Source organism: Pristiophorus japonicus, chromosome 5 (genome assembly GCF_044704955.1).
Source record: "Pristiophorus japonicus isolate sPriJap1 chromosome 5, sPriJap1.hap1, whole genome shotgun sequence".
Taxonomy (NCBI): domain Eukaryota; kingdom Metazoa; phylum Chordata; class Chondrichthyes; family Pristiophoridae; genus Pristiophorus; species Pristiophorus japonicus.
Genome location: NC_091981.1, coordinates 180,811,290 through 180,838,810, shown reverse-complemented (window position 1 = coordinate 180,838,810; position 27,521 = coordinate 180,811,290). Strand labels below are relative to the sequence as shown.

The following is a 27,521-nucleotide window of genomic DNA, read 5'->3' as shown; positions in this document are numbered from 1 at the left end:
GCTGCAGGATGGAGTCGAGGACACTCATGTCTCAATTGAGGAGATCTTCCAAGTGCTCCTTCTAGCGGACCCTGACTGCTTCGGTGTCCTTGATGAGTGTCTCCCCATTCTTTACCAGCAATGGGGTGGGGCCTTGGGTGCTTGGGCCGTAGGTGGACTTGACTGCGGTGAAGAATCCTCGCACGTCATGGCTGTCAGTTAGCTGCTGAATCTCCTGTGCTTTTTCCATCCACCATCTGTTCTTTAGGTCACGGGTTTTTTGTTGGTCCTCGGCCTTCAACCGTCTGTAGAGCTGCTTTGCTGCTCCCGAGTTGGGTTGCTGTTTTAAGTTCAGAAATGCCCTGCGCTTGTGGTTTATTAGCTCCTGGATCTCCTGGTCATTCTCATCAAACCAGTCCTGGTGTTTCCTGGTTGAGTGACTGAGCATCTCTTCACAGGCACTGGTTATGGTGGCCTGGAGGCACTCTGCGTCTCAGGGTCATCGAGAGTTGCCAAGTTGGCAGTGAGACGCTGGCTGTACAGGGCTCTCTTAGCTGGGTCTTTGAGTGCCCTGGCGCTGATTTTTCTGCGGCATTGCTTCTGTTGCTGTCGTCGCTTTTGTGCTATATTAATGTTGATGACTGAACAGATTAGGCGGTGGTCCAGCCAGCAGTCGTCTGCTCCTGTCATGGGGCGGGTGATGCGCACGTCCTTGCGATCCCTCGCTTGAACAATGACGAGCGAGGGTGTTGTTGCCATGATACTTGGTACTTGTCCCTCTGGCGGAACAAGGTGTTGGTGATGACAAGGTTGTGTTCTAGGCATTTTGCCAGGAGCAGGGTACCGTTGGAGTGGTTTTCCCTCCCCTCGCTCTGCTGATCATGCCTCCCCAGAGGTCCGTGTCCTTACTGACTCGAAGACGGAGGCAATCGAGAACGCACCAAGGCCACAGAACATGAGGGAACTACGGTCGTTTCTACGACTCCTAAACTACTTTGGTAACTTCTTACCGGGTCTCAGCACACTGTTAGAATCACTGCATGTCTTACTACGAAAAGGGGACGAATGGGTTTGGGACAAAAGCCAAGAAAATGCCTTTGTAAAAGTGAGACAATTGTTATGCTCAAACAAATTGCTTGTGTTGTATGATCTATGTAAGCGTTTGGTACTAGCATGTGATGCGTCGTCATATGGCGTCGGGTGTGTATTGCAACAAGCTAATGATTTTGGGAAACTGCAACCAGTTGCTTGTGCATCCAGGAGTCAGTCTATGGCTGAGAGCGTACAGCATGATTGAGAAAGAAGCGTTAGCGTGTGTCTATGGGGTAAAGAAAATACATCAATGTTTGGGCTAAAATTTGAATTGGAAACTGACCATAAGCCACTCATATCCCTGTTTTCTGAAAGTAAAGGGATAAATACCAATGCATCGGCCCGCATCCAGAGATGGGCACTCACGTTGTCCACATACAACTACGCCATCTGCCACAGGCCAGGCACAGAAAACTGCGTCGATGCTCTCAGTAGGCTGCCATTGCCCACCATGGGGATGGAAATGGCACAGCCCACAGATTTAGCCATGGTTATGGAAGCATTTGAGAGTGAGCAATCACCCGTCACTGCCCGGCAGATCAAAACCTGGGTGAGCCAGGACCCCTTATTATCCCTAGTCAAAAGCTGTGTGCTTCACGGGACCTGGTACAGTGTCCCAGTGGAAATGCAGGAAGAGATACAGCCGTTCCAGCGGCGCAAAGATGAAGGCAGACTGCCTTCTGTGGGGCAATCGTATAGTGGTTCCCAAGAAGGGCAGAGACACCTTCATCAGTGACCTCCACAGTACCCACCCAGGCATCGTAATGATGAAAGCAATAGCCAGATCCCACGTGTGCTGGCCCGGTATCGATGCGGACTTAGAGTCCTGCGTTCACAGATCTAATACATGCTCGCAGTTAAGCAATGTACCCAGGGAGGCGCCGCTAAGTTTATGGTCTTGGCCCTCCAAACCGTGGTCTAAGGTACATGTCGACTATGCAGGCCCGTTCTTGGGTAAAATGTTCCTTGTGGTTGTAGACGCGTACTCCAAGTGGATTGAATGTGAGATAATGTCGGCTAGCATGTCCGCTGCCACTACTGAAAGCCTGCGGGCTATATTTGTCACTCACGGCCTGGTGAATGACAACAGGCCATGTTTTACCAGTGCCAAGTTCAAAGAATTCATGACCCGTAACGGGATCAAACATGTCACATCTGCCCCGTTTAAACCAGCGTTCAATGGTCAGGCAGAGAGAGCAGTGCAAACCATCAAGCAAGGCTTGAAGAGGGTAACTGAAGGCTCACTGCAGACTTGCCTATTCCGAGTCCTGCTTAGCTACCGCACAAGACCCCACTCGCTCACTGGGATCCCACCTGCTGAACTGCTCATGGAAAGAGCACTTAAGACAAGGCTCTCATTAGTTCACCCTGATCTACATAAACAGGTAAAGAGCAGGCGGCTTCAACAAAGTACATACCATGATAGCGCAAATGTGTCATGTGAGATTGAAATCAATGATCCTGTATTTGTATTGAATTATGGACAAGGTCCCAAGTGGCTTCCCAGCACTGTCGTGGCCAAAGAGGGGAGCAGGGTGTTTCAGGTCAAACTTTCAAATGGACTCATTCACCGGAAACACTTGGACCAAATCAAACTCAGATTCACGGACTATCCTGAGCAACCCACCTTGGACCAACATACAAACCAGTGGCAACCGGCATCACGGTTGACCACGAAGCAAAACCCATCATCCACAGCAGCCCAGCAGGACCCAACACACCAGGCAGCCCAGCAAGGCCAGCTGCACAGCAGCCCAGCGAGGGCCCAACAAATGATCCAAAAATACCAGCTTTCACACCGAGACAATCAACCAGGGCAAGAAGGGCCACAGATCGACTCACATTGTAAATAGTTACACTATTGACTTTGGCGGGGGGAGTGTTGTTATATATGTAAACTTTTATTTACTCTGTACAGCCACCAGAGGGCTCATCCCCTGCCGTCCCAAGGGATCCCATAATCCCTTGGGAGCACAGGTATTTAAGGAGGCCTCACAGGTTGGAGAGGCACTCTGGAGACCTGCAATAAAAGACTACGGTCACACTTTACTTTGAGCTCACAGTGTCAGTCTGACTCTTTCTCCATACATAACAGTTACCTCAGCCTTGCATATGTCCAGTACTTCCTCGCTGCTACCCCAGCTGGCTGCTACAATCTTTATACCATTCAGCCTTTTTATAAGCCTGCTATAAACATTTTTTGCACCCACTTGCACAGTATTCCTTGTGTTACATGGGGGTTGCATTACTAAAACACCAGTGGGCATTTAACTTAGTTGATCCTGCGTTCTCTATCAAGGTTAGTGCTGCAGGCAATCAGCGGGCAGAGGTCCCATTTGCAGGGCACAGTGTAAATGGCCCTATGGATTTTCAGGGCCGATAACTCTGGCGTTGGGTCCCACTATGCAGAATGTACTAGTGTGAAACTCCAATGGAGATCCTATTTCACACTCTTGTATGGAGCACAGTGAATGTGCATTGTGAAGCCACGTTATGCTTGTGTGGTTCTTTGGACATCCTGGGCAACTTATAAATGTATGCAGAGTCTCTCATGATATTTTGAAAGAGTGGAGGCTCCTCTGCTCAACCGTAAAATATTAAGGGGTAGAATTTCTGCAGGGGTTCCCCAATATTCCACAGTAACCTTGGCAGAAGATCAGCAAAAATCCCAGAGAACGAACATAAACAGCCATTTATACCATTTCCCCAAAGTTTCCTCCAAATCCTCTGCCAAAGTTATGGGGTGAATTGGTAGAACGCCCACAGAAATTGCTAGCAACTATAGAGAATGCCTTATATCCAAGAGTCCATTCTACTTTAAAAAGAATCAAAGCCCAAGGGTTGAAAATTATTCCAGGCAGGTTAAAGAGAAAACTGTGAACAAAAGCACATGGACTCAGATATAGTCTGAATTCTTAACATGAGAGTGTAGCATACAAAAGTATAAAAACTGCTGTACATTCTTTGAACAGAAGTACTCCATGTATCAAATAACAGGGATGATGAAAATGAAATGATTGAACCATAGGTACAAATCCTTTGATTTCTCCAACCCACCCCCCACCCCCAAATTTGCAACTGATTACTGCAAACCAGAAAGCAGAGTAAGAAAAAAATTGTTTGCATCCCAGGCCTAAATGAGTAACTATTGGTTCTGTAATCTAGCACTCATACATTTTCTATTATCAAGTACTCATACATTTATTTTGAACTCATTACCAGCACATAGTTGATTATGAATGATAGGAGAAGCTGTCTTTTTATGACACAAAATATTCACTATCATGACGAATATTGAAATTTTACAGATTGTAGGGCTGTGTAGCAGATGCCAAATGATTTGCATTAACCAAGAGAATGGAAAAAGGAGCACCGAACCTCTGCAGACTCTGTCTTCAACCAGGGACAGAAAGGTAATTGCTACCTCCTCTTTTTAAAAAAAAGTTAAATATATTGGGCCCAAGTTTCCACATGATAAAAAACAGGCGCCCCTCCAAGATGGGCGCCCAATGGCGGCGGAAAAAAAAATCGCGATTCTGGAGAGCCCTGCAGCTCCTTGTCTGTTTGGCGCGGCGCCCAGGGGGGGCGGAGCCTACACTCGCGCCGATTTTGTAAGTGGGAGGGGGCGGGTACTATTTAAATTAGTTTTTTTCCTGCCGGCTGCGCGTGCGCGTTGGAGCGTTCGCGCACGGGCAGTGTGAAGGAAACATTGGCACTCGGCCATTTTTGTAGTTCTTTGTAGCTGTTTAATTTTTTAACATTTTTTAATAAAACCACATTGCCATCAGTACATCAGCACTGAGGCTTCCTGCTTACTGCCCCTCCCTCCCTCCCTCCCTCCCGTTCGCGGGAACGACGCCACATCACTGAGCTGACTGAAGCACTTTCACACAGGTAGGAAGATGGTTTATTTAATCTTTTCTTTGCTTATAAATGTTTATTCAGGTTGGATTTATTTGTATAATGTTTGTAGAAGTATAAATAAGGATTGATTGTAGAATTTAATGACTTCCCTTCCCCCCCCCCCCCTCCCCCCACCTCGTTCTGGACGCCTGATTTGTAACCTGCGCCTGATTTTTTAATGTGTAGAACAGGTTTTTTCAGTTCTACAAAAATCTTCACTTGCTCCATTCTAAGTTAGTTTGGAGTACGTTTTCACTGTGGAAACTTTGAAATCAGGCGTCAGTGGCCGGACACGCCCCCTTTTGAAGAAAACATTCTGTTCCAAAGTAGAACTGTTCGACCTGACTAGAACTGCAGAAAAAAAAATGTGGAGAATTGCGATTTCTAAGAAAGTCCGTTCTCCACCAGTTGCTCCTAAAAATCAGGCGCAAATCATGTGGAAACTTGGGCCCATTAAAACTGACAATTGTGTATCAGTTTGTTGTGTTAAAGAGGAAACAATGTAAAGAGTTTCGCAAGACAGGGCAATGATCCATTCAGAATGTCATCACTTCACTGTTCCTAATTTACTACTGTTAATCACATGCTGTGGTGCAGTGTGTTCAATCAACACTGATAAACTGCACTGTGAAGCAGTGGGAAGCAGATTCAGTTTTCTCCCTAATTCTCTCCCCATTTCTGCCATATGCTCCTGAAGACACTGATTCTTGTCAGTTCTAAGAGAGTTGTTGGCAGCCCTCATGTCATGTGTGAGTCTAGTTAGTGAGAACATCGAGTTACAGTGAATCTACAGCACAGAAACAGGTCATCCGGGCCAACTGGCTTAGGCCGGCGTTTATGCTCCACACGAGCCTCCTCCCAATGCTCTTAATCTAACCCTATCAGCATATCTTTCTATTCCTTCCTCACTCATGTGCTTATCTAGCTTCCCCTTAAATGCATCTATGCTATTTGTCTCAACTACTCCTTGTGGCAGCAAGTTCCACATTCTTCCCACTGTTTGAGTAAATAATTTTCTCCTGAATTCCCTATCGGATTTATTAGTGACTATCTTATATTTGTGACCTCTAGTTTTGGACTCCCCACAAGTGGAAACATCTTCTCCATGTCTACTCTATCAAACGCTTTCATTAATTTAAAGACCTCTATCAAGTATATCCTCTCAGTTCTGGTATCATCCTTGTGAATCCTTTTTGTACCTTCTCCAGTGCCTCTATATTCCTTTTATAATATGGAGTCCAAAACTATGCACAGTACTCCAAGTATGGTCTAACCACTGTTCAATACAAGAACTAACTTGCCATTCAACTGATCCTGACCTCAACCACATATTCCTTTCCAGAAGGAGTCACTGAATAGTAGTAAAAGGCAGAGTCCTGCCTTTTAATTTTTTTTAAACAGCTTTCAAAAATGTTGTGTTGCAGCAAATAAAATGTATTCTGCTACAGTCAATGTGGGTAATGTTGAGATCAGAATGTTCTGAGAATTAAACCTGCCTGCAAACTCCTAATTGAGGTGAAAATGCTCTCTCAAGATTTAACATCAATGTTTTATGCCTCCCATGTGTTGAGACATGATGAGGTAAGCCTAGTTTAGTATATGGGAATGCTTCAGGCACAAGATTCAAGCTTCTCTAATTATACTAGGTTAGCTCAGTTTGTGGCTGAAGAAAACCAGAGGCAAACCATCCCTTAGAGAACCTGATTTATACCAACACTGATTTGGTCACTGTTACTTAAGCTGTCTAGGCCCCATGGAAATTCAACATTGTTTTGCTTGTTTTTTGAGGATAAATGAAGGATGAAGGGCCAAATTCCCTCTCCCTCCCTCCCTACCCTCCAGGATTGGCCTGAAGTCACCAGAAATTGAAGATTAATCTTCAGGACACTGCTGTGAGCAACCAGGGAGAGAAATCATAGAGGCATTAAAAAAAATTGTGTGTTTCTTTTTCATTTTATTTGAACACTTCTGTTTACTAGCTATAAAAATATTGGAGATGGGAAAAAGGGATCATTGACTGACAGTCGAGAATCATTCAGTTGGATAATGAAGAGTCACTTCACTTTCTAATGACACGAAATGGCAGTGTGCCATAAGGATGGATGTGTTGGGCGATCAATGACGGGAGGGTGAGGGTGGGGCAGTTGGAGGTAGGAGTTTTTTTTTTTTTTTTAAATTCGTAGCCAATCGTTCCAATTCTTTGTCAAATCACAAACGCCAGAGGTCACCTTGCACATGCCAAGGATCACTCTGCGCCAATGCTCTTAGCCAAAAGGCCTAGAGCCACTGCACCGTTCCTGGAAGTACTGCAATACCAGGTTCGTGCCATGGAGGTGGATGGGTCAGGTCCCCCACACACCTCCGTGGAGGTGGATGGGTCAAACCTCCCCACCCACCTCCTGTTTCCAAAAATGCAAGCATATACCTTCCTGACCAGGGAGGAACCACCCTGGGGTCATGGTGGCTGGTCAGAAACGGTACTACACTTGATCTTAGCCAAAAGGCCGAGGTAGGAGTTCATGGGATGAAACCGCCAGGAATAAATTCAACCAGAGTTGGCAACCCGACTGCCAGGACCTATCTGTGGGCCAGCTCAGCATCAGAGTCAGGCAGAATTGGGTGATTGGTGTATGCTGCTCACCTAGTTAGTGCAAATGAGGTCGGGGACCGGCGGACAAAGCAATCGTCCGTTTTGGGTGGAAGTACAATTTCTTGGCCCACGTTTTGAAATTCCTTCCCTAAATCCCTCCCCGCTCTCCATCTTCCTCTCCTCTTTAAAGACCCTCCTTAAAACCCACTTCTTTGACTGAGCTTTGGGTCACCTTCCTAATATCTCTTTTCTTGGCATAATGTCCATGATTTTGATTATTGCCTTGTTAAGCACCTTCGGATGTTTCTCGGCATTAAACGCGCTCTATAAATGCAAGTTGGTTTTTTATATCAGAACTTGAGTGAAATGGAAAATCGGGTTGCTGCGGCAATGCCAGTAGTGGCCCTCAGGTAAGTGATGAAAGGGTACTGGGAAGAGGGGACGATCAGATCGGAAGGATAGCGGTGGTGATTGGGGTGGAGGGGGAAAATAGTGGGAGCCAGCAGCGGCCCGCATACTTTGAATGTGGTGTCGGGAAGAGCATTCCTGCTCCTCCTAGTTCCACATGTATGTATATTTTAAAATCTTACCTTGTTGGTTGCGGCATGTATATCTGGTTTTCCTGAGTGCAGCCAGCGCTGGCTGTCTCAGGGCAAACCAGTCTTACAGAGGGGGCTTCAAACAGTCGTTAGGCCTCTTATTTGCATATGCAAAGGACCTAATGCCAATTTCAGGCATGAGCTTTAGACGCCATTTTTTTTGTTGCGTATATCAATATGGCAGGCGGCACATTTCCGGCTTGTAATGAGCGTGCACATCCTGCTTGCTTTATTGGAGGCTTAGGAGGCTGTTTAGCACCCAAAAAACAGGCACTATGTGACCGATAATGTAGGCCGAGGATTCTTGTGCTGCCAGGAAGAGAGGTGAGACTGGGTTATCTGTTGAAATGGGTAAATATTCTTAGTTCACTCAGTTGTCTGGGATCAGGAGTATTTCTGCATCTTCCCTCGAGATTAAATGGCTGGGGTAGGATACGGTGGATTGTACATGGTCTGTCAAAGGAGTGGAACTGATAGCTTCTCATTCCATGCTTCTCTATATAAATAAAAGTGGACCTTTTTTCCCTTTTAAAGTTTTTTTCTTTCAAGATCACATGCAGGTTATGCTATTTTATGTTATTGTTATAAAAAGGAGAATGAAACAAAAAAACATGGAAAACCTTTTTACTGGAAATGTGAATCTGTTCTGCTTTTAATCTTGAACAGTTTCGATGTAAAGTATTTTCCTCAAATGCAGAGATGGAGTTCATAGAATCATACAGTACATAAGGAGGCCTATCGGCCTATCGTGCCTGTGTTAGCTCTTTGAAAGAGCTATCCCATTAGTACCACTCCCCTCCTCTTTCCCCATAGATCTGCAAATCTTTCCTTTTCAAGTTCAGTTCTCACGGTGGGGATTCCAAATCTATCTACATTTAAAGAATGCTTCATGATGGCAACAAAGCTATTGGAGCGTTTCAATATTGATGACTTTGAATAACAGAAATTTCCCACAAGCAATTAACTAATAACATAACCCTGCTAATTTTTGAAAAGTTTGATAAAAGTGATCGACCCTTCTCTTTTTTTCTTCATTTTATAAACCAAAGGCATTAATGAGATCAAAAGAAAATAATCAGCATCTTCAAGCAAATTGTGGTTATTATAAATTTTACAAAAAAATCTTTAATTCATGACACAATCTGTGATTATCCCATAAAGCACTTTAGTAGACTTTTTTTAACATCAGAACAGAGCTTCAGTGAACAGCTGAGGGTTGATTTTAACTCAGGGCACGATCAGAGTGGAGGAGGCTAGGCGGGAGGGAGGGAAACTCTTGCTTTGAGTTCAGCATGAGGCCCAGGCCATTTTAACTTCCGGGCCTCATTTAAATGCTGCAGCAATGTCTCCAACCCACAACCGATTGCCAGGTTGGCCTCACAATTATGCCCCTGGGTTCGGCCAGGCTGCCAACAGACAGCCTGGCACCCCCTCTTGGGTGCCAGGCTGCTGGCCCGGCCGAAACCCTCCCTGGTGGCCCAGTGGACCTAACTTAAAAATATGCAGAGCTCGCAGCGGCTCTTCCCATTAACTGAAGGGGAGAGACTGTGTGACGGGTCAACACGGCACTTACGCGTCACACTGATGTCGTCAGCGACGCGCTGATGAGTGATCGGGGTGGCCGAGCCACTGCAATGGCACTTACACCCCTCAGCGGCAACTACATCCGCTCCAAGCAAAAAAAAAAGGTCCAAATGCCGAATATCGATGACACCTCTGCCACAACCCATGCGGAAGAGAAAAACAACAAAAAATGGAAGGTGTGCTTCGTTTCAGGCGGAGGTAAATTTCTACCCCTTAATTTTGTCTGGCTGACCTCAAAGTTGGAACATAAGAATTAGGAGCAGGAGTAGGCCGTACGGCCCCTTGAGCCTGCTCCACCATTCAATAAGATAATGGCTGATCATCGACCTCAACTCCACTTTCCTGCCCTATCCCGATATCCCTCAACTCCTCTGGAGTACAAAAATCTATCTATCTCAGCCTTGAATATACTCAATGACTGAGCATCCACAGCTCCTTGGTGGCATCTTATTGAATGCCTTTTGGAAATCCAAATATACAAGAGTTATGCTTGATTGTCTTTGAGCATTGAGGAATATTTTTACATGAAACTAAGAGGCCAAAATTGGCCATTTTGATAAGGCCATTGACTGCCGGAAAGCGGCGGGCACGGTGCGGCGCAGAATGGCCGCCGACTCTCCGTGGAGAGGCCAGGCCGCCATTTTAGAAATTGCCCTTCCTCAGGAGTGGAGTGGTGTCCACCGCGGGAGAGGCCCCACCACTGGCTGGTACCCACAACAGCTTTTGCTGTCGGTGCACTCAATGTGAAGTGGCGACACAACTGCCCTTAAAGGGGAGGGCGCACTGCCGCGGCCGCCATGTTATTCTTTTTTGTCGGCCAACTGCCAGGTCGGCCCGACAATTATGCATCTGGGTTTGGCCGTGCCGCCAACAGGAAGCTTGGCACCCCCTACTTGGATGCCAGGCCGCTGGCCCGGCCGAAACCCTCCCTTGTGGCCCAGTGGGCGCCACTGAAATGGCTGCAGAGTTCACAGTGGCTCTCCCCTTTAACAGAAGGGGAGAGACGTTGTGATGTGTTAGCAACAGACTGATGACTGATCAGGGCGGCAGACCGGCTGTGAGGACACTTCTGCCCCGGAAAACCGTACCACGGAGAAAAAAAACAAAGTGCTGAATTTCTATGGTATCTCCGCCCCAGGGACTGTGGCGGAGAAAAACTTAAAAAAATGGTAGGTGTGCCCTATTTGGGCATAGGGTAATTTCTAAACCTTAACCTCTTTAGATTATGTAGGTGGGATTGAGTCAACAATAGGGTTGTTTGTATATTGGCCTACAGAAACAATAGGCTTGATGGACTGAGAAATCATTCTTGTTCCATATATTCTTATGTTCTTAAATAAATATAACAGAAAAAAAAAAAATTTTCAGATGAGTAAAACAAAAATCTATGTTTTTCTTGATCTGGAACAATGATTTTGGAGTCAGAAGCATCAGTTCCAATAACTCAAAGTCATTTTTTTCTTGATATAACTGAATAACATGTCAAAAAAATAATCTGTGGCCTTTTAACTGAAGTCAGATTCTTTCCAGATGACCTTTGGGGCATACCTGCTTCATCAGCTACCAGCAACCTCAGGGCATTGTGTAATCCTGGCTGCAGGATCTCAGGTCTTGGTGAGAAAGAAAGAGGAAAGAACAACTACACCTTCTGCTGGACAATGACAACCTTTGCAGCTGCTGCAGGAGCAAATATCAAAGTATTCCACGCCATGCTCCAGTATAACTTTACGCTGAAGTTATGATTAATGTTCCATTTATGATTTTCCAAAGTAAAGCCCATGTTAATTCAAGTTTACTAGACTGAAAACCTATTAGCATTGTACTATTTCCTGATTTAAAAAAGAAAATACATATGATTTCCAGCTGTGAATGAGATCATTACAAAATAGGAATTGTCCAACTGAATCTGATTTTTAAGTTATTTCAGTTATTCCGTACTATAGTGTAATTTTCAATATATTGGGGAATTAGTTTCAAGAATTTATACAGTTCAATGTGTGAATGATATCAATTGATTTTTTTACTGTGCATTATTCATGTTGTAAACATAGATTTTGTTTTTAATCCTGTCCCTGTTAAAACGTGACATCTTGAAGATGGTGGCTAAATGGTTTCATTTATACATCACTGAAGATAAATTATTTTGATTAGCTAGCACAGTAACATCTGCAAATTTATTATAAATCTTCTATAGTTGTAAAACTGAGGGAAACAGCGATAATGACCTGAACCTTGCCCATAATTTATCCATATGCACTGACAGTTGGTGAGGTTTGTTGTATAATCAGAAAATTTAGGCAAGCATTGTTTAAATGGCACTTGAATTTTGTTAAAACTGAAATCAGTTGGTTAATCTCATCTAGGCAACAATGAGGGTGTTGCAATTGATTTCAGTGCTACTAGGTTAGGGAGCAAGAATCAACCAGGATTCTTACTCCTGATCATTGTGACCTCTATTGGAAATTGCATGTGTAGACATTGCATGATCACAACTTTGAACTTAGCCTCCCTCCAGTTGAATGGCCTGACAACACTCACTGCCCAGGCTCACAAACGAAGAATTGTAACATGAGTGCGGACCACTAAGGCTGCTGGCTCTTGTTGAACTTTACCACAACTTGAGTCACTAACTTTAGGAGAGTGATGGTTAAAATAGAGAAAACTAAAAAGAGATCCAAAACTAATTCAGCAGTTTCTGTTATTGATATCACTATAGATTGGCCAACATGATCACAAACACTAAGAAGCCCAAACCGTGTCTTCTCGATGATTTCTAATTGAATGCATTGTACTCATGCCACTATACTGACTGTTCCATTGCTCATTTACACTGCCTAATTTAATTTCTTACAATGGGAAATAGAATGATTTGTTGGCATTGTTAGACATGGATGCTAAGGCACACTAGATGCCTAATGCATAGAGTGCAAGGAACTAGTAAGATGGGGGGAGGTATCTACCAGAAATGAAACCAAGCTAAAGATAATCAAAACAGGAAAAGAGAGCATCGGAAAGAGTAAAGTAAAGGAGGACATTGATAGCCAAGGAATAAATAGAATTATCGAATAGGAGAGTAAAAAGATGGTTAAAAATCAAGTAAAAAGAACTGCTATTAAAAATGAGTTCAGCTATCTGTATAGCAATGCACACAGTATCTGGGGAGGTCCCAGCAGATTGGAAAACTGCAAATGTAATGCTCCTATTTAAAAAAGGAGGCAGACAAAAAGCAGCAAACTATAGACCAGTTAGCCTAACATCTGTGGTTGGGAAAATGTTGGAGTCCATTATTAAAGAAGCAGTAGCAGGACATTTGGAAAAGCAAAATTCGGTCAGGCAGTAAGGAGGAAAGGGTGCAAGAGAAAAGAAAGCCATCCGTGGCTAACTAAAGAAATAAAGGACGGTATCCAATTTAAAAACAAGAGCATACACAAAGTGGCTAAAACTAGTGGGAGGACAGAAGATTGGGAAGCTTTTAAAAGCCAGCAAAGAATGACTAAAAAAATGATTTAAGAAAGGAAAGATAGATTATGAAAGTAAACTAGCACAACATATAAAAACAGATAGTAAGAGTTTCTATAGGTATACAAAAAGGAAAAAAAGTGGCTAAAGTAAATGCAGGTCCCTTAGAGGGCGAGACCGGGGAATTAGTAATGGGGAACATGGAGATGGCAGAAACTCTGAACAAGTATTTTGTATCAGTTTTTACAGTAGAGGACACTAACAATATTCCGACAGTGGATAGTTAAGGTGCTATGGGGGGGGTGGAACTTAATACAACCACTAAGGAGACGGTGCTCAGTAAGATAATGGGACTAAAGGCAGATAAATATTCTGGACCTGATGGCTTGCATCCTAGGGTCTTGAGAAGTAGCGGCAGGGATTGTGGATGCATTGGTTGTAATTTACCAAAATTCCCTGGATTCTGGGGCGGTCCCAGCAGATTGGAAAACTGCAAAAATAACGCCCCTATTCAAAAAAGGAGGCAGACAAAAAGCAGAAAACTATAGACCAGTTAGCCTAACATCTATGGTTGGGAAAATATTGGAGTCCATTATTAAAGAAGCAGTAACAGGACATTTGGAAAAGCAAAATTTGGTCAGGCAAAGTCAGCATGGAGTTATGAAGGGGAAGTCATGTTTGACAAATTTGCTGGAATTCTTTGAGGATGTAACAAACAAGGTGGATAAAGGGGAACCAGTGGATGTGATGTATTTGGACTTCCAGAAGGCATTGGACAAGATGCCACATAAAAGGTTACTGCGTAAGATAAAAGTTCACGGGGTTGGGGGTAATATAATAGCATGGATGGAGGATTAGCTAACGAACAGAAAACAGAGAGCCGGGATAAATGGTTCATTCTCGGGTTGGCAATCAGTAACTAGTGGGGTGCCGCAGGGATCAGTGCTGGGACCCCAACTATTTACAATCTATATTAACGACTTGGAAGAAGGGACTGAGTGTAACGTAACCAAGTTTGCTGACGATACAAAGATGGGAGGAAAAGCAATGTGTGAGGAGGACACAAAAAATCTGCAAAAGGACATAGACAGGCTAAGTGAGTGGGCAAAAATTTGGCAGATGGAGTATAATGTTGGAAAGTGTGAGGTCATGCACTTTGGCAGAAAAAAATCAAAGAGCAAATTATTATTTAAATGGAGAAAGATTGCAAAGTGCTGCAGCACAGCGGGACCTGGAGGTACTTGTGCATGAAACACAAAAGGATAGTATGCAGATACAGCAATTGATCAGGAAGGCCAATGGACTTTATTGCAAAGGAGATGGAGAAAAAAAACAGGGAAGTCTTGCTGCATCCATATAAGGTATTGGTGAGGCCACACCTGGAATACTGCGTGCAGTTTTGGTTTCCATATTTAGGAAAGGACATGATATCTTTGGAAGCAGTTCAGAGAAGGTTCACTAGGTTGATTCTGGAGATGAGGGGGTTGACTTATGAGGAAAGGTTGAGTAGGTTGGGCCTCTACTCATTGGAATTCAGAAGAATGAGAGGGGATCTTATCAAAACGTATAAGATTATGAGGGGGCTTGACAAGGTAGATGCAGAGAGAACGTTTCCACTGATGGGGGAGACTGGAACTAGAGGGCAGGATCTTAGAATAAAGGGCCGCCCATTTAAAACTGAGATGAAGAGAAATTTCTTTTCTCAGAGGGTTGTAAATCTGTGGAATTCCCTGCCTCAGAGAGCTGTGGAAGCTGGGACATTGAATAAATTTAAGATAGAAATAGACAGTTTCTTAAACGATAAGGGGTTATGGGGAGTGGGCAGGAAAGTGGAGCTGAGTCCATGATCAGATCAGCCATGATCTTATTGAATGGCGGAGCAGGCTCGAGGGGTCGTATGGCCTACTCCTGTTCCTATTTCTTATGTTCTTATGTAAAACAGGGGAGCTCGAAGCAATCATGCATTGCGAGGAACCAGACATAATAGGGATTACTGAGACATGGCTACAGAAAAATCAGGACTGCAAATTAAACATTGCAACATAGAACATATTTAGAAAAGATAGAGAGGGAAAAAGGGGAGGTGGAGTAGCTGTACTTATTAGGAATAACATAATGGCAGTAGAAAAATATGATGCACCTATCAGTAAGACAGTAATAAAATCCATGTGGCTAGAGATAAAGATAATAAATGATCAATCACACTAATAGCGGTAGTCTACAGACCACCGGGAGGTGGAGGAAGAAATACACAAACCATGGGGATTTCAACTACTCCAATATTAATTGGACAGAAGAGGTAGGTAAAGGGGATAAGGGAATGGAGTTCCTACAATGCGTACAGGACTCCATTCTAACACAATATGTAAAAAGCCCAACAAGAGAGGATTCGTTATTCGATCTAATAATGGGGAATGAACCAGAGTAGCTAAGAGAGGTAAAGGTACATAAGAAATAGGAGCAGGAGTAGGACATTTGGCCCTCGAGCCTGCTCCGCCATTTAATAAGATCATGGCTGATCTGATCAAGGACTCAGCTCCACTTCCCTGCCCGCTCCCCATAACCCTTTATTTCCTTATCACTCAAAAATCTGTCTATCTCCGCCTTAAATATATTCAATAACTCAGCCTCCACGGGACAGAGAATTCCACACATTTACAGTGCTCTGAGAAGAAATTTCTCCTCATCTCAGTTTTAAGTGGGCGGCCTCTTATTCTGAGACTATTCACCTTAGTTTTAGTTTCCCCTATGAGTGGAAATATCCTCTCTGCATCCACCTTGTCGAGCCCCCTCATTATCTTATATGTTCTGATAAGATCACCTCTCATTCTTCTGAACTCCAATGAGTACAGGCCCAACCTGCTCAACCTTTCTTCATTAGTCAACCCCTTCATCTCAGTAATCAACTTAGTGGTTCTTCTCTGAACTGCCTCCAATGCAATTATATCCTTCCTTAAATACGGAGACCAAAACTGTACGCAGTACTTTAGGTGTGGTCTCACAAATACCCTGTACAGTTGTAGCAGGACTTCCCTGCTTTTATACTCTATCCCCCTTACAATAAAGGCCAACATTCCATTTGCCTTCCTGATTACTTGCTGTACCTGCATTCTAACTTTTTGTGTTTCATGCACAAGGACCCTCGGGTCCCTCTGTACTGCAACATTTTGTAATCTCCATTTAAATAATTTTATTTTTTCTTTTTCCTGCCAAAGTGGATAACCTCACACTTTCCCATATTATACTCCATCTTCCAAATGTTTGCCCACTCACTTAGTCTGTCTGCTTTCATAATCAATCTTCTCCCTTTATTATTTTTTTAGTCGTTCTTTGCTGGCTTTTAAAAGTTTCCCAATCCTCTGGCCTCCCACTAGTCGTGGCCACTTTGTTTGCCCTTGTTTTCAATTTGATACCATCCCTTCTTTTCTTAGCCACAGATGGTTATCCCTTCTCTTACCATCTTTCCTTCTCATTGGAATATATTTTTGTTGAGAGTTATGAAATATCTCCTTAAATGCCCGCCACTGCTCAACAACCATCCCTCACTTTAATCTTTTTTCCCAGTCCTCTTTAGCTAAGTTGTTGATGCCAGTTCACTGGATATATTCAAGAGGGAGTTAGATATGGCTCTTACGGTTATGGTGGCCACATCTTGATAACCGGTAAATGACCCATTTATCCCGACTCTTTGTTTTCTGTTAGTTAGCCAATCCTCTATCCATGCTAATATATTAACCCTGTGATTTTTTATCTTGTGCAGTAATCTTTTATGTGGCATCTTATCGAATGCCTTCTGGAAATCCAAATACACCACATCCACTGGTTCCCCCTTACCCACCCTGCTCGTTACATCCTCAAAGAGCTCCAGCAAATTTGTCAAACATGATTTCCCTTTCATAAAACTATGCTGATTGAATGTTCCGCTACTGCTTCCTTAATAATGGACTCCAACATTTTCCCAACGACAGATGTTAGGCTAACTGGTCTATAGTTTCATGCTTTTTGAATGCCTCCTTTTTTAAATAGGGGCGTTACATTTGCGGTTTTCCAATCCGCTGGGACCGCGCCAGAATCCAGGAAATTTTGGTAGATTACAACCAATAAATCCACTATCTCTGCAGCCAGTTTTTAAGACCCTAGGATGCAAGTCATCTGGTCCAGGGGACTTGTCTGCCTTTAGTCCCATTATTTTATCACGTACTGCTACTTTAGTGATAGTGATTGCCTTAAGTTCCTCCCTCCCTATAGCCCCTTGATTCCACTATTGGGATGTTTTTAATGTCTTCTACCGTAAAGACCGATACAAAATATTTGTTCAAAGTCTCTGCCATTTCCCTGTTCCCCATTATTAATTCCCCAGTCCCATCCTCTAAGGGACCAACATTTACTTTAGCCACTTTCTTCCTTTTTATGTACCTGCAGAAACTTTTACGATCTGTTTTTATATTTTGTGCTAGTTTGCTTTCATAATCTATCTTCTCTCTCTATTATTTTTTAGTCGTTCTTTGCTGGCTTTTAAAAGTTTCCCAATCCTCTGGCCTCCCACTCGTCGTGGCCACTTTGTTTGCCCTTGTTTTCAATTTGATACCATCCCTTCTTTTCTTAGCCACGGGTGGTTATCCCTTCTCTTACCATCTTTCCTTCTCATTGGAATATATTTTTGTTGAGAGTTATGAAATATCTCCTTAAATGCCCGCCACTGCTCAACAACCATCCCACACTTTAATCTTTTTTCCCAGTCCTCTTTAGCTAACTCTGCCTTCACTGCTACACTGGTTTGAGGTTCAACTTTCTCACCCTCCAACTGAATTTGAAATTCAACCATGCTATGGTCACTCATTCCTAGAGAATCCTTTACTAGGAGATAATTTATTAACTGTCTCATTACACAGTACCAGATCTGAGATAGCCTCCTCCCTGGTTGGTTCCACAACGCACTGTTCAAGGAAACTATCCCAGATACACTCTATGAACTCTTCCTGAAGGCTATCCTGGCCAATTTGCTTTGTCCAATCAATATGAAGGTTAAAATCGTCCATGATTATTGCCATACCTTTTTTACAAGCCTCCATTATTTCTTGATTTATACTCCATCCAACAGTGTAGGTACTGTTGGGGGGGCCTATAAATTATGCCCACCAGTGACTTTTTACCCTTATTATTTCTTATCTCCACCCATATTGATTCAACATCTTGAGGTAGGGGAACATTTGGGCAATAATGATCTTAATATAAAACGCTTTAAAATAATAATTGTGAAGGACATGTATGACAAAGACCACGGTAATAGATTGGTGAATAGCTGATTTTAAGGAGCTGAGAATAGACCTTGAAAAAATAAAATGGATAACAATATTGGCAATCAATGACGTAGAACAGCAATGGGAAACATTTAAAACAGTGTTCAACAACGTCCAGTAAAAATATATTCTGCTAAAAAAAACTAATCACTAATGGGACACCATGGATAAATAAAGCCATTAGGGAAAGATTGAGGGTAAGGAATGAGGCATACATTAAGTACATAGACAGCAAGGAAGAGCATGATAAGGGAGAATATGAAGTGATTAGGAAGGCAAAGAGGAACAACGAGACTAAATTATCAAGGAACATGAAACAACATAGTAAAATATTTTATAGACAAATAAAAAAAGGAAGGATTTGACGGAATAGGGCCACGAAGGGACAGAAAGGATAATAACACAGGCAGCAATAGAGAGATGGCAGAAATATTAAATAATTACTTTGTTTCAATATTTACCAGGGAGATAGAACAGGTGGACAGGAGACCAGAAGGTGAGATTAGAAATGAAATAAATGAATTTGAAATAAAGAGGAGGGGGGGAGAAATCGGCCTAATTTGCCCCTCCCATTAGCGCCTCCGATAATGGGGTGCTACCAGCTTTCTGACAGGGCGTGGCGAGAGTACTATCGCCTGTGAAATTGCCTTCCAGGTTAGGGGCGGTGGTGGTAAACCGTAACGGCATAATCAGCGCCCTGGAGATCGTGACGTAATCTGGGACACAGCACCCGGTACTGCCCCGGATGCTACCTTCGCTTCTACCCCCTGTACCAGACATGCAGGAAAGAGAAAGCAGAGGCATTACACATATTTAATAATTTGTTTGAAAAAGTGTCGTGCCAGAGGACTGGCAGATAGCTAACATAATGCTTATTTTTAAGAAGGGAGGTAGAACATGTCCAGGGAACTATAGACCAGTCAGCTTAACATTGGTGGTAGGAAAAATAATGGAATCATGACTAAAGGCGAAAATAGAAGAACATCTAGAAGCCAAAAATATAATAATGAAATGTATTTCAAAAGGGAAAGTCTTGTTTGACTAACCTCATTGAATTTTTGGAAGAAGTAACAGCGAGTAGACAACAGTAATGCAGTAGATGTAATTTATCTGGATTTTCAAAAGGCCTTCGATAAGCTACCACATAGTAGACTTATGTATAAGGTCAGAGGATAAGTAGCAGAATGGATAGTTAGCTGACTTCAAGACAGAAAGCAGAGAGTAGGGGTAAAGGGTAGCTATTCACAGTGGCAGAAGATTGGTAATGGTGTTCCACAAGGATCACTGCTGGGACCACTGTTGTTCACATTTTATATTGACGACTTAGACTTTGGAATCAAAAGCACAATTTCTAAATTTACAGATGACACCAAATTGGGGGGATGGGAGGTTAGTCAATACTGAGGAGGACTGCAACAAATTACAGGAAGACATTAATAAACTTACAGAATGGGCATATAATTGGCAAATGAACTTCAACACAGATAAATGTGAGGTATTATATTTTGGTAACAAGAATAGGGAGGTCACATTACTTGGAGAATGCAAGTCTGGGTGGGGTAGAGGAGCAAAGGGATCTCGGAGTACAAACACACAAATCACTAAAATTAGCAACACGGATTAACAAAGCCATAAAAATGCAAACCAAGCACAAGGGTTTATTTCTAGAGGGATAGAATTGAAAAATAGTGAAGTTATGCTAAACTTGTATCGAACCTTAGTTAGACCAATTAGAGTACTGTGTACAATTCTGGGACGCCATATTAGAAAAAAGATATAGAGGCACTGGAGAGGGTGCAGAGAAGATTTACAAGGATGATACCAGAAATGCAAGGGTATACATATCAGGAAAGGATGAACAGGCTGGGTCTCTTTTCTCTTGAAACGAGAAGGCTGAGGGGTGACCTAATAGAGGTCCTGAACATTATGGAAGATTTTGAAAGAGTAGATACAAAGAGAGTAGTTCCACTTGTGGGGAAGAGCATAACTAGAAGCCATCAATATAATATAGCCACCAAGAAATCAAATAGGGAATTCAGAAGAAACTTTTTTACTCAGTGGGTGGTGAGAATGTGCAACTTGCTACCACAGGAGTAGTCGAGGCAAATAGGAAAGATACATTTAAGGGGAGACTAGATAAGATGAGGAAAGACGGGAGGAGGCTCGAGTGGAGCATAAAAGTCTGCATGGACTGGTTGGGCCGAATGGCCTGTTATTGTGCCATATATCCTATGTAAATGGTGGCAGGAAGTGCCTTGGACTCTAGGAGCCTGTATACCAATTGTGCTCAAATCTCACCAAGGTCCCAGATGTTATGCGAATTAGGAGAGTTCTTCATATTGCAACTGGAGTCCCTGAGCATCACTCTGAGACCCTGTTTCCTATAGAGGTTTCAAGGGATACCTGCCTCAAAAACTACAAATTGCAGTGCTGGGTTTCCCTCCTTTCTTGTTTCCTCTGGGTTTTTTTGTAGTCTCCCAACTATGAAATATTGAAAAGGGACTTAGGTCGCCGCTACCGTAAAGAAAAAAATGATGGCATTGTAAAGACAGCTCTACTTGAGCTGCTGCCACCAATGTTCCCATTAAATTTTTATCGGCTGCGCGGCCCTTTACAGGGATTCACCGCCCGTTCCAAAAACAATGCATGTGTGGTTTTTCACATTTAAAAGCCAGCATGCTGGCTGCGCGGGAGGTCCCAGAGAGCTGTGCGGTCACAGCTGCCATCTGACATTCTGGTCCCCAATACATCAGGTGCTTCCAGCATATCATATGCTAAACGCTGGGAGCACCACTAAAATATTTAAAAGAACTGACTTCATATTACTGTTCAATTCATAAGAATGTAAGAAATAGAAACAGGAGTAAGCCATACGGGCCCTCGAGCCTGCTCTGCCATTCAATCAGATCATGGCTGATCTTCTATCTCAATTCCACTTTCCCGCCCAATTCCCATATCCCTTGATTCCCTTAGAATCCAAAAAATCTGTTGATCTCAGCCTTGATACAGGTGCAGAGTCCAAGATCCGGAATGTTCCGGACTCCGGGACGATTCGTGGCAGGGTCGTCCGGAATCCGTAAAATGTTCCGGAATCCGCACCGGACGACCTTGCCCGACCTTGGGGCCTCGCTTCACCGCCGCTTGCCTTGTCGCCCTTACCTCGGGGCCTCCTCGTCGGCCCTTGCGAACACCTCCTCGTCGGGGCCTGCCCACGCAAACTCCTCCTCAGTGGGGCCGGCCCGCGCAAACTCCTCAGCGGGGCCCGCCCGACGATGACATCCTTGGCGGGGCCCGCTGGTCCAACAACCTCCTTGGCAGTGCCCCACCCAAACATCACCTCTGTGGGGCCGGCTCGCTTGACAACCTCCTCAGCGGGACCCCGCCCGAACACCACCTCAGCGGGGCCAGCCCCACGCCGACTTTCTCGGCGGGGCCCGAACAGCTTCTCGGCAGGTATTCCCCCTGCCCCCCCTCCAACTTTCTGACGTTCCAAAATCCGGAAATACTCGAACCTGGGCTCAGGTATTTCCAGATTCGTGATGAGAGAAAGACGTTCCAAAGTCTGGGAAAAATGCAAAATCCGGAATGGCCTCGATCCCAAGGGTTCCAGATTTGGGACGCTGCATCTGTACTCAATAACTGAGCATCCACAGCCCTCTCGGGTAGAGAATTCCAAAGAGTCACAATCCTCTCAGTGAAGAAAGTTCTCCTCATCTCAACCCCTTATTCTGAGGTTGTGACCCTGAGTTCTAGACTCCTCAGCCAGGAGAAAATATCCTCCTAGCATCTATCCTGTCAAACCCTTTAAGAATTTTATATGTTTCAATGAGATCACCTCTCATTCTTCTCAACTCTAGAGGATATAGGCCTAGTCTTGAAAAAAAGACTTGGATTTATATATCGCTTATCACGACCACTGGACGTCTCAAAGTGCTTTACAGTGAATAAAGTACTTTAGAAGTGTGGTCACTGTTGTAAGGTAGGGAACGCGATAGCCAATTTGCGCACAGTTAAGCTCCCACAAACAGCAATGTGATAATAACCAGATAATCTGTTTTTGTTACGTTGACTGAGGGATAAATATTGGCCAGGAAACTAGGGATATCTCCCCTGCGCTTCGAAATTATGCCATGGGATCTTTTATGTCCACTTGAGAGAGCAGACGGGGCCTCGGTTTAATGTCTCATCTGAAAGACAGCACCTCTGACAGTGCAGCTTCCCTCAGTACTGCACTGGAGTGTCAGCCTAGATTTTTGTGCTCAAGTTACTGGAGTGCTACTTGAAACCACAATCTTCTGACTCAGAGGCGAGTGTGCTACCCACTGAGCCACAGCTAACAAGTTTACTCGTTAATCTCATCTCATAGAACAATCCCCTCAACCCTGGAATCAATCCAATAAATCTACCTTGCAATCCCTCCAAGGCAAGTATATAATTCCTTAGGTAAGGAGACCAAGGCAGTACACAGTACTCCAGGTGTGTTGTCACCAAAGCCCTGTACAATTGCAGCAAGACTTACTCTTGGAGGGAGAAATTCTGGAGGGCACTAACTTTAAAAGCTTGAAAAATTAGCGGCAGGCACTAATATTTTCAAACTTTTAAAAAAATTGCCGTTTGTGCTCCAGGGAGGAAGTGAAGCACTAAATCAAGCATTCAACTTCCTTCCTGGAGCGCAGGAGGCAGCAGGCAGGGCGATAGCTGTGCAGTGCTGCACAATGAGCCATACAATGCTGCACATTGAAAGGGTCTTTCCCTCTCTTAAAGGGGAGGGCCATTGCTGCACACTGCAAAAGAAGACTTACGTTCTCCTCGACAGCAACCGCGATCTGGCCCGATCAGCCCATGCATTGCAGAGGAATGCCGGGCTGATTGATCATGGACAGGAAACGAGGAAAAAAATTGGAAAGAGTGGTTTGAAATTTTTTTTACTTGCCTCGGCCACCTCGCCTTTAAGCATAGCCCCGAAACGCCCGACCTCCCAATGAACGCCTCCTGCAGCTACTGTTGTTTTTGCCCGGCGATGCTGCAGGGGGCGAATCACAAGTTCGGGTCCAGGGCGATGCTCTCAGTGATAACTTCACATTCTCCGGGCACAGGAGATGGGAGCGCGACGCCATACCGTCGCCGCAAAACTCCCGCCAAATTTAGCAGGAGTCGCTGATCTCACACTCGGTCCCAAACCCATTTGCGCCCTTATTGCCCCCTGGAAGTGCTAACTGGAGGTGCAAAGGAGCCCAATTTCTCCCCCTTGTACGCCAACCCCTTGCAATAAAGGCCAACATACCATTTGCCTTCCTAATTGCTTGCTGTACCTGCATGTTTTGTGTAAAAGGACACCCAAATGTTTCTGAACACCAACATTTAATAGTTCCCCACCATTTTAAAAATATTCTGTTTTTCTCTTCATCCTAGCAAAGTGAATAATCTCATATTTCCTCACATTTATTCCATCTGCCCACTCACTTAACCTGTCTATATCTCTTTGCAGGCTCTTTGCGCCCTCATAGCTTACTTTCCCACCTAATTTTGTATCATCAGAAAAAACTTAGATACATTGCACTCAGTCCCTTCAGCTAAGTCATTAATATAGATTATAAATAGCTGAGGCCCCATCACTGATCCTTGCTGCAATCTACTAGTTACAGCCTGCCAACCTGAAAATTATCCATTAATTCCTACTCTCTGTTTTCTGTCCTTTAACCAATCCTCTGTCTATCCTAATATATTACCACCCAACCGCATGAGCCCTTATCTTGTGCCACAACCTTTCATGTGGCACTTTATTAAATGCCCTTTGAAAATTCAAATATCCACTGGTTCCCCTTTATCTCCCCTGTTAGTTATGTCCCCAAAAATCTCGAATACATTTGGCAAACACAATTTCCCTTTCATTAAACCACGTTATATAAGAACATAAGAATTAGGAGCAGGAATAGGCCATTCAGCGCCTTTAGCCTGCTCTGCCATTCAGTGGCCCAGAAATTCCTCTGGGGGTCTTCCCATGGGCAATTGCCTCCTCGCTGGAGATTTTTTATGAATTTACCTGGTAGTATAGGAGGCGCCCTGATTTCTGATGGGGAGGCCTTCTCCTCCCGCGCTGCGAAGCGTGCTCCCACCCAGAAGGTTCCGACGCAGAAGATGCAGTCACTTGTGGTACGGTAGGTAGTTCACAGGTTCCCATTAATAGCACTGAGACTCGCGTATCTACGATTTCTCAGTGGTATTAATGGGAACAAAACCAATCACACAAAATAATAAAAAATAAAAAACAGACCAATATTTAAAATTCATTGAAATTAAAGTTATGTCTTATAAAAATAAAATATTTTCCCCATTTTTAAAAAAGTTTTTAAAATTATGGTTAAAAATAAACTTACCGTAGTGGGGAGGGTTTTTAACAATAAACTATGTGTTTATAATTTTATTTTACAATTGTTTTTGTGTGTTTTAAAACACTTGCGCCTGTAAAAGTAGGCTATGCGGCTGTTTTTTCAGGCGCAAGATTTTTGAGGACATTTGCTGGGCATGATATGGGTAAATAGCCCAATCTTGCCCGTACAAATGTCCTCGCTCGCGATCTGTCATCCTCACTCCCAATCTGGCTACGATCTGTCAAGCTCCAGCTTGATAGATCGGAAAAGCTGGTTTTCAACGCATGCGCATTGCGCGCTGAAAACCGGCTTTTCCGATGCCTTCCCAGGTCCGTAAAAACTTCGTACGGGCCCGGGACGCGAACTTTCCACGCTAAAAAGATCATGGCTGATCTACCTCAACTCCACCTGCACTTTCCCATATCCTTTGATTCCCTTAATATTCAAAAATCTATCGATCTCCGTTTTGAATATAGTCAAAGACTGAGCCTCCACAGCCCTCTGGGGTAGAGAATTCCAAAGATTCACCACCCTCTGAATGAAGAAGTTTCTCCTCATCTCAGTCCTAAATGGCCAACCCCTTATTCTGAGATTGACCCCTGGTTCTAGACTCCCCAGCCAGGGGAAATATCCTCCCTACATCTACCCTGTCAAGCCCTGTAAGAATTTTGTATGTTTCAATGAGAATCACCTCTCATTCTTTGAAACTCTAGAGAATATAGGCTTTGTCTACTCAATCTCTCCTCATAGGCAATCCCCCGCTCCCCCCCCCCCCCCCCCCCCCCGCCCACCCCATCTCAGGAATCAGTCTGTGAACCTTTATTGCACTCCCTCTATGGCAAGTATATCCTTCCTTTGTTAAGGAGACCAAAACTGTACACAATACTCGAGGTGCGGTCTCACCAGGGCCCCATATAACTGCAATAAGATGAATTTACTCTTATACTCAAAACCTCTTGTAATAAAGGACATTAATTGCTTGCTGCACCTGCATGCTAACTTTCAGTGATTTGTGCACAAGGTGCCTCTGAACACCAACACTTCCCTATCTCTCACCATTTAAAAAATACTCTGCTTTTCTATTTTGTAAGGGGTGGTTTGCAGGGGGTCAGCTTTCCCTTCTGACCTTATATGAGCGGTTCCGAATCGCTCCCACACCCTTGATTCTCGACACTGGAATTATGAAGGGACTGTGACAGACTTGGACAGACAATCGGTTTCAAGGTAGGAAGCAGGTATGGCTTTATTGTGTCTAAAAATAAGTAAAAGGCACACCTTTAATAACACAGCTTAAACTCTAAATGGGGTAAAGAGGAGAATGCAGATGCATTTACACAAATTATCCCAGCCTCCCCCCCTTCCAATTCCCCTAACTAATTAAGTTATAGCTCTGGGGTTTCAGGGGCCATGCTCACCAATCCCCTTTTGACAGTTCCAACTCCCAGTTGCGACAGGTCCACGTTCTGTAGTCTGTACCCCCTGGTAGCGTAGGACCAGCTTGTAGAGTGGAAAATCTTCGTTTTTTCTTCGGTTTTGTCGGGTTGGTTCCGGTTGACTGTTTGGTTGGTCGCGATGGCCCGCAGCTTTCCGATAGTCATTTTGACAGCCTATTTGCTGTTGTGGTGCTGTCCTTCTGGGTTTTAGAGATTCCTTTCGCCGATGTTTCGGGGTCCCACTTTTCGAGGCTGGTGTTAAACTTATGCAACGAGACTGCTACCTTAATAGTGTCTCTAGAAGCACACCTAACTGCCAGAACAGGCCTTCAATTATACTAAAACAGGCTTCCTTATCTTTGCGCCAAATCAGTTCTTGGGCTTTGTTTAAACTGTTCTGTCCATTGATTTTCAAATGTCTCCTTTGTCAGTGTTTTTGGTGGGCTAGCCAGCAGTAACTTGATTAGGGTGTGATAATGTGCTATCACTGGTTTTGCATTGTTTTAGGATTGTCCAGTTTCCTGACCATCTAGTTGGGCCCATGATTTTCATTGTGCTTGATTGGGTAATTTGATTATCTCTTAGGGGGTGAATTGGTGTTGCATAGTTCCCCAGACAGTCTGGGATCCTTAATACACAAATTTGCTTCACAGAGGTTAGCCCCACCTCCTATATTCGGTAACTCTTTTTCTCAGCCAAAATGTTGTAGAATCTTAAAATTGATATGCTCCTTCTCATAGATGTTTAGGGGATCTCAGGCTTCTGTAATTTAAGTCTATTTTGAATTCTCTTTTCAAAAAGTCCAAACACTGGGCGGGGGGGGGTGGGGGTCTCCGTGAATGCATCCCCTTTTATCCCCTGCAGGCTTCGTCTCCCCCTTTAAAACTCATTTGTGTCCCAAAGTTTTTTCTTCCATTTTAAAAGTCCAGAAAGGGATTCTTCTCCTCTGCAGGGAAAAGGTACCAGGAATCTTCGCGAAATATTGGTAAATTCTACAATTTTTCCTACCAAAGTGGATAACTTCACATTTCTCCACATTATATTCATTTGCCATGTTCTTACCCATTCATTTAGCCTTTCTATATCCCCTTGAAGCCTCTTTGCATCCTCCTCACATCTTACATTCTCACTTAGCTTTGTATCATCAGCAAACTTGGATATATTACATTTGATCCCCTCATCCAAGTCATTGATATAGATTGTGAATAGCT

The 27,521-nt window shown here is 43.8% G+C and overlaps 1 protein-coding gene and 1 pseudogene across 5 annotated transcripts in view; one reads left to right on the top strand and one right to left on the bottom strand.

Moving 5' to 3' along the window:
* mocos (molybdenum cofactor sulfurase) overlaps positions 1-11,841 on the top strand; it is a 464,568-nt gene extending 452,727 nt beyond the window's left edge. For 4 of the 5 annotated variants that reach the window (XM_070881150.1, XM_070881149.1, XM_070881148.1 and 1 more), the window contains 2 exons: positions 4,380-4,484; positions 11,278-11,841. In XM_070881150.1, the coding sequence (XP_070737251.1) occupies positions 4,380-4,484; positions 11,278-11,409 (237 nt within the window). In that variant the 3' untranslated portion in view covers positions 11,410-11,841. Of the gene's footprint in view, positions 1-4,379; positions 4,485-11,277 lie in introns of those variants that run through there. The other variant, XM_070881152.1, reaches the window with a different exon arrangement.
* On the bottom strand, positions 7,256-7,491 carry LOC139264821 (U2 spliceosomal RNA; annotated as a pseudogene).
* Positions 11,842-27,521: the final 15,680 nt, after the last annotated feature.